Source organism: Haemorhous mexicanus, chromosome 6 (assembly GCF_027477595.1).
Source record: "Haemorhous mexicanus isolate bHaeMex1 chromosome 6, bHaeMex1.pri, whole genome shotgun sequence".
Lineage (NCBI taxonomy): Eukaryota > Metazoa > Chordata > Aves > Passeriformes > Fringillidae > Haemorhous > Haemorhous mexicanus.
The window spans coordinates 35,282,282-35,294,604 of NC_082346.1; the positions used below are offsets into that span (position 1 = coordinate 35,282,282).

The following is a 12,323-nucleotide window of genomic DNA, read 5'->3' on the forward strand; positions in this document are numbered from 1 at the left end:
CATGACATCTCTTGGAGGATTAGAGCTGTACAAGCCAGTTCCTGATTGTATAAACCATAAGTTACGTGATATCATAGATTTTGATGCCTGTGCAATCTCAATTTTTTGCTTTAAAGCTTTGTTTTGGATTTATTAAATACATGGCATTTATTTAATTACTAGAGATGTAAATCAAATTAGTTTCTCCTATGAACATATAGTTTTCATCTAATATTCTAAGGAAAAAAAATGTAATTAATGATTTGGCATTAATGTTTCTCTTTTATTTTTCATTTTGATGTCAAAAAGCATCTGTCATACTGTTTGGTCCAGCAAGCGTTCCATATGAGTCCCTGGATGGAAGCAGCAGTTCTACAGTTTTGAAGGGCTTATAGAAACAGCCTCAGGACCTCTAAGTGCATTTACACAGTTGACACCAAACACATTAGTGGATTCGATGTCAATGAAAATGCTTAACATTCTTCTTAAAAACAGAGATACAGCAGGGTCTGATAACTCTAGTCCGTGTTCTCTGAACCAAAAGAACCCTCATGGTGGGTACTTCTTGCCACTTCCATGTAATTAATTTTTTGAGTACTATTTCTTGGCATTGGAGCACTGCTGTTAAATGTCCACAGTGGAGTGGAACAGAAAAAAGAAAACCAGACAAATTTATCTAAGCATTTTCATTAATTGTTCAGATGACCTTGATGATGAGAGATAAAGACTCAAATTCTGTCCTTAACTGAATCAGAATGGAAACTGCACAGACATGAAAGCCCTCAAATTTATAGATATTTAAGCCTCCACCTCTTTCAAAATCAAAAGTTGAAAACAGATCAAACTTAATTGCTGACATTTTTATAATTTTTTTCCTTTTATTTGTATAAATAAGGCATCATGTGCTGCATACACTAGAGCTCATACAATTTGATATTTGACTGCATCAGCATGTATTGTGCTGGGAGCTGTGGAGCAGGGATTCTTCACATCACTGAAATTATCTCTGAAGCATACAGGTAAAAAAACTGTTATACTAATTTTTGTTTTAATTAAGCCAACTGTGTCACTTCCTAAAGAGCAGTGTACAAAGATCTTGTAACATGCAGTGAAAATGTATAGGCATCCAGTTATTTGTAAATAATATATCATACACAGTAATTACTGCTGAGGTGTTTAATCGTTTTAATAGGTCTCTTTTAATTCTGTCATCCTTTTGTGTTGATACAGGCTACAACTTCCAGCAACATTCTTCCATACTCTCACTAAACACAAATCAGTTACAGCATATCCTTTTAAGAAGTTTGAAATAAAATATGCTAAGTATATTAAAAATGTGCCAGATATGTTACGCCCACTGCCAGTTTCAATACCAGTAAATTAACCTGTTTTGCAAGTCATTGCCTATTGCTATTCACAGACTATGTGAATAAATTTCTAGCTTTCATTCATTCTAGGCTCTGGAGCCTACTGATGGCAGCTCTGGGAAACAGCCTTTGGGCTGAGGGGTCTTCATTTTTTGAATGTTCTCCACAAGGGATGGTTCAGGGGTTGCAATCAGTATGCTCCAGGGCAAATGCCTCCTTCTTCTGGGGGGCTGTTATCATTGGGCTCCAATTTTAACACCTCCAACCCACTGAAAATCTTTTATCTGTAGCTGTTATCAGTAGGTTTCAAAGTTAAAATACCATCACCCAAGAAGGCTATTTACTGGAATAGTTTTTTTATAAGTCTCCGGAGTGAAAATTATGCCCCAAGTCTGGAGGAGCAGCCATCAGTAGGCTCCAAAGCATCATCTAAACAAAACTTATTTGATAGTTTTGCACTGATACAGGACACAGAAGAAAGTAGGAGGAAAAAAATGGATGTAGAAGATTCAGGTGAATGCCACCAAGAACACAAGAACTGGAACTCATCAACTAATGCTGGCATTTCTAAACAATCCAACAAGAAATGTGATTAGCCAGCTATACTGGTAAAGTATTAACTTCTGCCTCCTCAATATCTGCTTCACCTATAGTAAGAGAGCAACCTCATATACAATTTTGTTAGTGTATCAAAGACTGCAAGTGTTATGAAAACTGTGGGTTATACTGCATGAGTACTTGACCAGTGGGAGAAAATTCCATCTGTGTGTGCCTTTGAAGTTTAAATGCCCTTCACGACACAAATCAGGTTGTGTTAAAGGATTCTTACGTCTTCTAAACTGGTTTGCCACTCCACTATTTGACCTCACCCACAGCATCTCCATTCAAATCACAATTCATATGCTTCAGAATGTATTTCCTAACTGATGCTATATTAACCACAGCCCATGTAGCACAGCAATGGAAGAAAAGCCATAAGGGTCTCAAACCATAAAAACTTGGAGACTGAAAAGCATTAAGGGTCACTAAACAAAGCATGGGTAATGAGTGGTATTACTGACAAAAAGTCAGGAAATCTGGGGAAGGAAAAACCTAGCAGGAGAACTCACAGTGCAGGCCTAGAGATTCACACACTGCTGACAAAATCAGAATAATGAAACTTTGTCCAACCCTTCCAGGGAAACCTTAAAGAATTAGTATGTTTCTGAAGCATCAACATTGCTTCAGGAAAATCCTGTTGACCATGAACTCCCAAAACAACCTGAAGAAGTGGGCATTAAAGGAGAAAACTACTTGAAGACATCAGTAACATCTGAGGAGTGATGCAGAAACTGGGGGACCTCAAATGGAGAGGGCAGAACAACTGATATTATTGATAGCTTTGCTCTCTCCCTCCCCTCTAATAGTAAGCTCAGAGCACAGAGACCTTGGAAAAGCATCAAAAGATACAAAGCACAAGCTGGGCATTGGACACTATCAACTTCCCAGCTCATTTCAGGGGATCTCCCATTGTAAATGACTGCAGGTGAAAAAAATGGCAGTGACAGCTAAAACACAAAATTTTTTCAACACCAAAGAAGGGCATTCTTACACTATTGCTAAATAAGATTAGAAGCTCAGTTGTTGAGCCTGGACTGAAGCTAAGCCACGTCAGCTGCTTGCTCACTCCTTTTCCCCCAGACCGGGAGTTAATGGAAGGGCCAAAGCAAGACAAGGGCGAAGCTTGAGAAAAAGCCTCTTTAATTCTTCCGGTTCTTGGGGAGGTTGTTTTTTCCCCTCTGGCAAACAGGTGATGTCAAAAAGATTTTACCCTAGTTTCTAGGACACAGGGTGAGAATTAGAGTGGGCAGCAATCAAATACGCTTTGAGGCAAAAGCCTGTGTCAGCTCTCTCAGCTCTGCGGCAACCAGCTCAGGCAGACACAACTCATTAGACAAGTGCTCTGTGCTCAGGCACCACTGGACTAGAAAGGGCTGTGCTGGGAACATGGGGACAAAAGCAGGTCTGTGTGAGGACAAACTGGGGCTGCCCCACACCAGACTGAGCCAGTTCCAAGGCAGGCCCATGCCCAGCCCCAGAGGAGCCCTGCAGCACGAACAGCTTAAGGGTCTCAATATCACAGTGGGCTTTGCTCATCACTGGGTGAGAATGGCCCTTTGGGATGTCACCTGGTGATGGACGTCAATGTTGATGGATCCACCTAGCAATGGATTATGATGTCACCGAGAGGCTGGCATCCCTCCCTGCACATCACCTAGTCAGTGCCACAATCCAACGGAACAAGCTCGCGTGTAGACGCGCAGGAGGCTACCTCCCAGCCAGGCCAGCGCTGCGCTTCTCCACTGCTGCCGGCCTGGCAAAAAATCATTGCCTGAGGGCACAGCAGGGAGTTCTTGCTGCATCTTTGCTTCTAACTTGCTGCTTCTCTCCATTCTGTCTTCTCTTCCATCTGCTACTCCTTGTTCTTCTTCACTTTACTTCACTTTCGTTCATGATGCTAGTTTGCTTTCTTCCTGCTCTGGGCTACAAGAAAGCTTTGTACCAGCGCTGTGTCAGAGAAGCCCTTTGGTAGCTCTCCTGATTTTCCTGTAGTTTCTCTGGCCACCAGCATGGAGGGACCCTGGGTAGGCAACTGGAGACCTCATCCTCGACGGGGCCCAATCCTTGCAGAATTCAGCACCCCAGGTCCCAAGTACTGGCTCCCTGGGTTAACAGGTAAACCAGGGGAGGTGATAGCACAGCACAGCATTTGTTTCCACTTAGAAACCTCCTTTCACCAAACAGTTGCAGGCACAGGTCCTTTCACAGACTTTTCTTCCCAGGTCATATGGCTCATGATCCCACCAGAGACAGAGCCCCTGCATACTCATTTCGAGGGACCAAAGCTCCCTCCACAGACAACTGCTCACCAGGTCCTCGATACTTCATCCAGCCATCCATCACCAAGACTGGGAAGTATGTACCACCAAAAGCACTTGTGCTGGGACGTCCCAAGAGCAAGATTTTGGTCACCCCTGGACCCAGTGAGTAGCATTTCTGCAGCCCTTTATCCAGGCCAGACAAGCATGCCTTACTGTTGCCCTGGGCCACTGGGGCACAAAGCCCTCTGCTCATGCCTTGAATGGGCTTCAGACAGTTCCAGACAGAAAACAAGCAAGTCCTCCTGAGCACCTCCTCCTGACTTCTCCTCTTTGGCTTTCAGTTGGGTTCCCAGCTTCACTTCTTTTCTTGTCTCCATCTCTGTCCCAGGTGACTACCTCACAGAGCTTGCCAACAAACATGTCTACTATACCGCACCATCCAATCACATGGTGTTCCGGCCCAAGGACTTAAAAGGTTTTCGAACACCAGGTACGGAACTTGGGGAAACAGACACTCTTACAGCCTGCGTGTCCTCCAGGGAGAGTCTGCAGCTTCTTCAACAGGCCTAGCAAAAAGCCTGGGCAGCAAGACACAGTGTGTGCTCAACAAGCTTTTAGCTGTCCCACAGCACAAACTTCTTCCATCTCACAGAAGAACTGGCAGCTCGGGTTTCAAACAGCCAAGGCACACCACATGCAACAACAGACAGAGGCACTGGGATGAGGGGCAGGATACCATTCCTGCTCCTCACAGCCAGCTTTGGCAGGCTGACTCTATTCCACACAGGCACTGCATTCTTTCCCACAGGACTGACCTATACCATCTTTCTATTCCGTTTGCAGGTCCTGGAGCCTACACCTTGCCCAGGATTCTGGGACCCCATACAGCATATACTCATGCTGAACCCTGCTACTCCATGAAGGGGAAGAGTAAATACCAGAGCTGTTTTCAAGATGTGGCAAAGGTGAGCAGTGCTTCTCGGTTCTCTCACAGCAGCAGCAGAAGTTCAGCGGCTTTGCTCAGGGCAGCAAAGCCCAAGAAGCCACAGGGCCTCTGGCCCTGCTATTACCAGTAACACCAACAACTGCAGCCCCTCATTTTTCCACACCAGCAGCTTTGGCACAGAACAGCTCACTGGCACTAACGGCAACAATCTCCCTCATCCTCTGGGAGATCTACCTCTCTTTCAAGGAGCCCTCATTCCCAAGGCTCCAAGCCTCCCACACTGCTTCTCTAGCCAGCTACCTTAAGCAGCACAGTATTCACAGACACCCAGCAAGAATCCACACTGCTTCTTGTACCCACCAACCTCACTGCTTCTCTTGCAGACACCAGGTCCTGCAGCATTTGCCAGGGTGGATCTGGATGTCTACAAAACCAGGGCTCCCAAGTTCTCAATGGGACTAAAAACCAAACTTGCTGGGAAGGATCGGTTTCCAGGTCCAGCAGACTACAACACAGGAAAGGTAAGGATGCCTCCCAACCATTATGTTATGCTACACAACCTTCACTTGAGGACAGCTCTGGAGGCACCATCCTCACCTCTTTTCTTCCCCTTCTAGGTTGCACTGACCAAGGCCCGGGATCCTGCTTACACCTTTGGACTCCGACATTCTGTTTACAAAGCTTCTTTAATACCTGCAACACATCTTGAATAAAGACAGATACCTGAAGAGATTTTTTTCTATTCCTCCTTTGCAGCAGGGTGTGTGGGTGTGCACCACTGGCTTCACTGTCTCATTTCTATGCCTCAGTCAAAACATGGCAGGATGAGGGTAAGGGGAGAGCAGTGAGATAATAGCATGAGCTAGGCTGACCTCTCCAACAACACCATTTCACCTAACCAGAGCAAAACTGTGAAAGCTTTCCAGTCCTGCCTCTCACACACTCTCACCCCATGGACCATGCTGACCTCAAGGACAAAGCCCATCTCAGTGTCCCCCTTTTCACAGTGCACATAGGTGGCATCTGCCCAAGGCGTGCCCAGAAACACATCTGCCCTGCATCCTCTCTTGCCACAGGCAGGGGCTCATTTCCACAGGCAAGTTCCCAGATCACTGAAAGCTAAGGAGAAAGAACCATTATTCCCAGTCTGAAAATGGAATCACCATAGAATCCTGCAACAGTCCAGGCAGGAAGGGACCTTGGAGGGTGACCTCATCCAGCCCTCATGCGGGAGAGGCAGCCTGGGAGAGACTAGCCAGCACCCAGCCAACCGCACACTTGATTGTGGCCAGTGATGGGACTCTTCTGTGCCCCTGGGGAGGCTGTTTCTCCTCTCTGGCTAAGTGGTGATGCCAAAAGGATACATCCCTGATTGCTAGGGAACAGGGTGGGAATTGGAGTTGGTAGCTCTCGCAGGCGCACCATGGCAGGAGCCTCTCTCACCTCTGTGGCCAGCACTTCAGTCTACTCAGCCTCTTACAAATACACTGATAAAAATATTTCAATTATAAAAAAGACAAAAGTGTTACTTATGATTGCAAGTATAAAACAATGAAGCATATGATATAGGAATGGTAGGTGTACTGTTGTTAAAGTATTCAGCCAGAGAAACCTTACCAAGAAGTTTACAGGTATCCTCTGCCTTGTTCAAGAACCTATGGAAATTGTCATGAACACCAGATAGTGTGCTTGAAAACCCTCTACCCTTCCCATCCTAATTTGAATATCAAGGATTCCAATCAGTAGATCTCAGCAGATATGGCAAATGATAGTCTTAGGGTAGGAATATTATTGCAGTTATATAACTAGTGAAACCAATCATTGTAAAGCTTACACTTAAGAATGGGCAGATGATGCATACTATGTAAAAGAACTTATGTAAAAATGACACAGTAGAAAAAGCATATAAAAGCGATGAATTTTGTTTGATAATCAGAACAAATTTGGAGGAGTTATCCCCCTTGTTCCTGGCACTGAAATATAAAAGTGTCTCCTTATTCATAACAAATTGGTTTTGGATAAGTTTATTTCACACTGGTGAAAAAAGCCCTGTGCTCAGGCACCACTGGACTAGAAAGGGCTGTGCTGGGTCTCTGGGAACATGGGGACAAAAGCAGGTCTGTGTGAGGACAAACTGGGGCTGCCCCACACCAGACTGAGCCAGTTCCAAGGCAGGCCCATGCCCAGCCCCAGAGGAGCCCTGCAGCCAATACGGCAGTGCTGCAGCACGAACAGCTTAAGGGTCTCAACATCACAGTGGGCTTTGCTCATCACTGGGTGAGAATGGCCCTTTGGGATGTCACCTGGTGATGGACGTCAATGTTGATGGATCCACCTAGCAATGGATTATGATGTCACCGAGAGGCACCTCACCCAGTCAGAGCCACACTCCAGCAGAGCAAATTCGTGTGTAGACGTGCAGGAGGCTACCTCCCAGCCAGGCCAGCGCTGCATTCTACGCCAACAATTGCTGCCTGAGGGCACACCAGGAGTTTTTGCTGCATCTTTGCTTCCATGTGCTACTTGTTCTTCACTTTCCTTCACTTTTGTTCGTGATGCTGGTTTGCTTTCTTCCTGCTCTGGGCTACAGGAAAGCTTTGTACCAGCACTGTGTCAGAGAAGCCCTTTGGTAGCTCTCCTGATTTTCCTGTAGTTTCTCTGGCCACCAGCATGGAGGGACCCTGGGTAGGCAACTGGAGACCTCATCCTCGACGGGGCCCAATCCTTGCAGAATACACTACCCCAGGTCCCAAATATGGGCTCCCTGGGTTAACAGGTAAACCAACTATCAGGGGAGGTAGTGGCAGCGGGAGGCACAGCACAGTGCTTGCTTCCACTTAGAAACCTCCTTTCACCACACAGTTGCAGGCACAGGTCCTTTCACAGACTTTTCTTCCCAGGTCATATGGCTCATGATCCCACCAGAGACAGAGCCCCTGCATACTCATTTCGAGGGAGCAATGCTCCCTCCGCAGCAACTTGCTCACCAGGTCCTCGGTACTTCATCGAATCATCCATTACCAAGACTGGGAAGCAGGTGGCTCCATCGGCACTTGTGACAGCACGTCCCAAGAGCAAGATTTTGGTCACCCCTGGACCCAGTGAGTAGCATTTCTGCAGCCCTTTATCCAGGCCAGACAAGCATGCCTTACTGTTGCCCTGGGCCACTGGGGCACAAAGCCCTCTGCTCATGCCCTGAATGGGCTTCAGACAGTTCCAGACAGAAAACAAACAAGTCCTCCTGAGCACCTCCTCCTGACTTCTCCTCTTTGGCTTGCAGTTAGGTTCCCAGCTTCACTTCTTTTCTTGTCTCCATCTCTGTCCCAGGTGACTACACCACGGATCGGGCCAACAAACATGTCTACTATACCGCACCGGCGAACAGCCTGGCATCCCGACCCAAGGACTTAAAAGGTTTTCGAACACCAGGTACGGAACTTGGGGAAACAGACACTCTTACAGCCTGCATGTCTTCCAGGGAGAGTCTGCAGCTTCTTCAACAGGCCTAGCAAAAAGCCTGGGCAGCAAGACACAGTGTGTGCTCAACAAGCTTTTAGCTGTCCCACAGCACAAACTTCTTCCATCTCACAGAAGAACTGGCAGCTCGGGTTTCAAACAGCCAAGGCACACCACATGCAACAACAGACAGAGGCACTGGGATGAGGGGCAGGATACCATTCCTGCTCCTCACAGCCAGCTTGGCAGGCTGACTCTATTCCACACAGGCACTGCATTCTTTCCCACAGGACTGACCTATACCATCTTTCTATTCCGTTTGCAGGTCCTGGAGCCTACACCTTGCCCAGGATTCTGGGACCCCAGACAGCATACACTCATGCTGAACCCTGCTACTCCATGAAGGGGAAGAGTAAATACCAGAGCTGTTTTCAAGATGTGGCAAAGGTGAGCAGTGCTTCTCGGTTCTCTCACAGTAGCAGCAGAAGCTGTGTGCTCTGCTTAGGGCAGAAGGGCCCCAGTGCCTGCTGTATTCCCACATAACACACACTTCCCTGCAACTGCAGCAAAGCCCAAGAAGCCACAGGGCCTCTGGCCCTGCTATTACCAGTAACACCAACAACTGCAGCCCCTCATTTTTCCACACCAGCAGCTTTGGTACAGTATAGCTCACTGGTACTAACGGCAACAATCTCCCTCATCCTCTGGGAGATCTACCTCTCTTGGGCTTCCCAAGGAGCCCTCTTTTCCAAGGCTCCAAGCCTCCCAACACTGCTTCTCAGGTCAGGCACCTACCTATAGTAGCACAGTACTTATGGACACCTAGCAAGAATCCACACTCCCTCTTGTACCCACCAACCTCATTGCTTCTCTTGCAGACACCAGGTCCTGCGGCATTTGACAAGGTGGATCTGGATGTCTACAAAACCAGGGCTCCGAAGTTCTCAATGGGACTTAAAACCAAACTGCCTGGAAAGGGATCATTTCCAGGTCCAGCAGAATACAGCCTGGGAAAGGTAAGGAAGCCTCCCAACCATTATGTTATGCTGCTCAACCTTCACTTGAGGATAACTGTGGAGAATGAGGCACCATCTTCATCTCTTTTCTTCCCAATTTCTTATCCAGTTGTCAGTGACCAAGGCCCGGGATCCTGCCTTCAGTTTTGGAGTCCGACATTCTCTCTACAAAGCTTCTTTAATACCTGAATCACATCTTGAATAAAGACAGATACCTGAAGAGATTTTTTTCTATTCCTCCTTTGCAGCAGGGTGTGTGGGTGTGCACCACTGGCTTCACTGTCTCATTTCTATGCCTCAGTCAAAACATGGCAGGATGAGGGTAAGGGGAGAGCAGTGAGATAATAGCATGAGCCAGGCTGACCTCTCCAACAACACCATTTCACCTAACCAGAGCAAAACTGTGAAAGCTTTCCAGCCCTGCCTCACACACTCTCACCCCATGGCCCATGCTGACCTCAAGGACAAAGCCCATCTCAGTGTCCCCCTTTTCACAGTGCACATAGGTGGCATCTGCCCAAGGCGTGCCCAGAAACACATCTGCCCTGCATCCTCTCTTGCCACAGGCAGGGGCTCATTTCCACAGGCAAGTTCCCAGATCACTGAAAGCTAAGGAGAAAGAACCATTATTCCCAGTCTGAAAATGGAATCACCACAGAATCCTGCAACAGTCCAGGCAGGAAGGGACCTTGGAGGGTGACCTCATCCAGCCCTCATGCGGGAGAGGCAGCCTGGGAGAGACTAGCCAGCACCCAGCCAACCGCACACTTGATTGTGGCCAGTGATGGGACTCTTCTGTGCCCCTGGGGAGGCTGTTTCTCCTCTCTGGCTAAGTGGTGATGCCAAAAGGATACATCCCTGATTGCTAGGGAACAGGGTGGGAATTGGAGTGGGTAGCTCTCGCAGGCGCACCATGGCAGGAGCCTCTCTCACCTCTGTGGCCAGCACTTCAGTCAGACTCAACCCATTAGACTAAAGCCCTGTGCTCAGGCACCATTGCACTGGAAAGGGCTGTGCTGTGTGTCTGTGCTTGGGGAAGAAGCAGGTCCTTCTGAGGACAAACTGGGGCCGCCCCACCGGGGCTGACTGAGCCAGTTCCGAGGCAACCCCATGCCCAGGCCCAGCGGAGTCCTGCAGGCAATGCGGCAGCGCTGCAGCATGGACCGACCGGCGGCTGGCCCCAGCCTCCGGCCGGCAGCGTTCGGGTGCTGATTAACCCCCTGGTTAACAAGGGAAAGGCTGCGTGTGCCAAACTTCAGGGAGGAGGAAGGCAAATTCCCGGGACCGAGACAGAGAGCCCCGCCGCGTCCTCTGCGGACAGGCGTGCCCTGGTAGGCCTTGTGCGGCGGTGCCCAGCTTGAACATGGTGTGTCGAGGAGCTGCAGCGTCGGGAACTTGGGCAGAGCGGGCCCAGGCTGGAACACAGTGTGCCCAGGAGCTGCAGTGTCGGGAGCTTGGGCAGAGCGGGCCCAGGCTGGAACACAGTGTGCCCAGGAGCTACAGTGTCGGGAGCTTGGGCAGAGCGGGCCCAGGCTGGAACACAGTGTGCCCAGGAGCTGCAGCGTCGGGAGCTTGGGCAGAGCGGGCCCAGGCTGGAACACAGTGTGCCCAGGAGCTGCAGTGTCGGGAGCTTGGGCAGAGCGGGCCCAGGCTGGAACACAGTGTGCCCAGGAGCTGCAGCGTCGGGAGCTTGGGCAGAGCGGGCCCAGGCTGGAACACAGTGTGCCCAGGAGCTGCAGCGTCGGGAACTTGCGCAGAGCGGGCCCAGGCTGGAGCACAGTGTGCCCAGGAGCTGCAGTGTCGGGAGCTTGGGCAGAGCGGGCCCAGGCTGGAACACAGTGTGCCCAGGAGCTGCAGTGTCGGGAGCTTGGGCAGAGCGGGCCCAGGCACTCCTGAGTGCGGCTCTGGACAGCAGTCAGCAGCCATGGGAGGCAGCTTCGACTGCTAAAGGGGAGCGGTGGGTGGGTGGTATTGGGGTTTAATTTTATCACTATCTGAATAAATAGCAGTAAATTGCACTAATTTCCTCCAGCCGAATCCGTTTCACGCGTCGTTATCTCAATTCGCGAGCTTTTACACCTTGTTTTCTGTTCCTGTTTTCCTGCTGAGGAGGAGCCGTGGGGACCTTGATTGCCTGAGGCTCCTCTCAGTCCAACCCCGAGCAGGCATCTTCCTTGTCAGGGCTTCAGTGCCCTTCTCTTCATTTTGAAATGCCTCTGGTTAATGGGAATTATTTTAACTAAACTTACATGAAGATCGAAGTGAGTTAGAAAGAATACAGGAGAACACAAAGTTAGAATAGGAAAATATTTGTTAAAAGTTGCTGTTGCAGTGGAGGGACAAAGGCAAATGAAGCTTTGGTTAATAGACTGGATATTCAGTCCTTTGTGGTGCAAGAAAATTTTATAACTTGTTTTTTTTTAATCTACAAAAGTAATTTTATCCTATCTGTATTCACAGATGAGGTCAATGATGCTGTGCTCTATGGGAAGAGTGCTGAGGGAGCAGCGGACAGATTTTGTTCTGGACAGGTTTTGTGCCCCCATGAGTAAAGTGTGCTTGTCTCTCCTGCAAGAAGGGCTGGAGAAATGGTACTCAGCGTGACCTTGGTCTTCATCTTGGGACATCCTCAGATGTGCAGTGCTGGAGCTGAGTCCTTTCCATTCACAATGATACAGAGGTGAATGTAGTGCTGAGT

At 48.6% G+C, this 12,323-nt stretch overlaps 2 protein-coding genes across 2 annotated transcripts; both read left to right on the top strand.

Moving 5' to 3' along the window:
* Window positions 1-3,332: 3,332 nt before the first annotated feature.
* On the top strand, window positions 3,333-5,885 carry LOC132328401 (outer dense fiber protein 3-like). Its single transcript, XM_059848221.1, has 7 exons — window positions 3,333-3,488; window positions 3,848-4,061; window positions 4,169-4,369; window positions 4,596-4,697; window positions 5,051-5,172; window positions 5,537-5,674; window positions 5,771-5,885. The coding sequence occupies exons 1-7, from the start codon at window positions 3,333-3,335 to the stop codon at window positions 5,864-5,866; spliced, it is 1,029 nt and encodes a 342-aa protein (XP_059704204.1). The 3' UTR covers window positions 5,867-5,885.
* A 1,932-nt stretch (window positions 5,886-7,817) lies between these two features.
* Window positions 7,818-9,830, top strand: LOC132328349 (outer dense fiber protein 3-like). The gene is made up of 6 exons (XM_059848181.1): window positions 7,818-7,929; window positions 8,054-8,254; window positions 8,481-8,582; window positions 8,935-9,056; window positions 9,488-9,625; window positions 9,735-9,830. Exons 1-6 carry the CDS (start codon window positions 7,824-7,826, stop codon window positions 9,828-9,830), a joined length of 765 nt encoding a protein of 254 aa, XP_059704164.1. The 5' UTR covers window positions 7,818-7,823.
* Window positions 9,831-12,323: the final 2,493 nt, after the last annotated feature.

Coding starts and splice junctions, on each gene's coding strand:
- LOC132328401 (XM_059848221.1), top strand. CDS start 3,333: ATGGGGACAAAAGCAGGTCTGTGTGAGGACAAACTGGGGCTGCCCCAC. Junction 4,062..4,168: donor CTGGCTCCCTGGGTTAACAG/GTAAACCAGGGG, acceptor TTTTCTTCCCAG/GTCATATGGCTCATGATCCC. Junction 4,698..5,050: donor AAAAGGTTTTCGAACACCAG/GTACGGAACTTG, acceptor TTCCGTTTGCAG/GTCCTGGAGCCTACACCTTG.
- LOC132328349 (XM_059848181.1), top strand. CDS start 7,824: ATGGAGGGACCCTGGGTAGGCAACTGGAGACCTCATCCTCGACGGGGC. Junction 7,930..8,053: donor TGGGCTCCCTGGGTTAACAG/GTAAACCAACTA, acceptor TTTTCTTCCCAG/GTCATATGGCTCATGATCCC. Junction 8,255..8,480: donor TTTGGTCACCCCTGGACCCA/GTGAGTAGCATT, acceptor TCTCTGTCCCAG/GTGACTACACCACGGATCGG.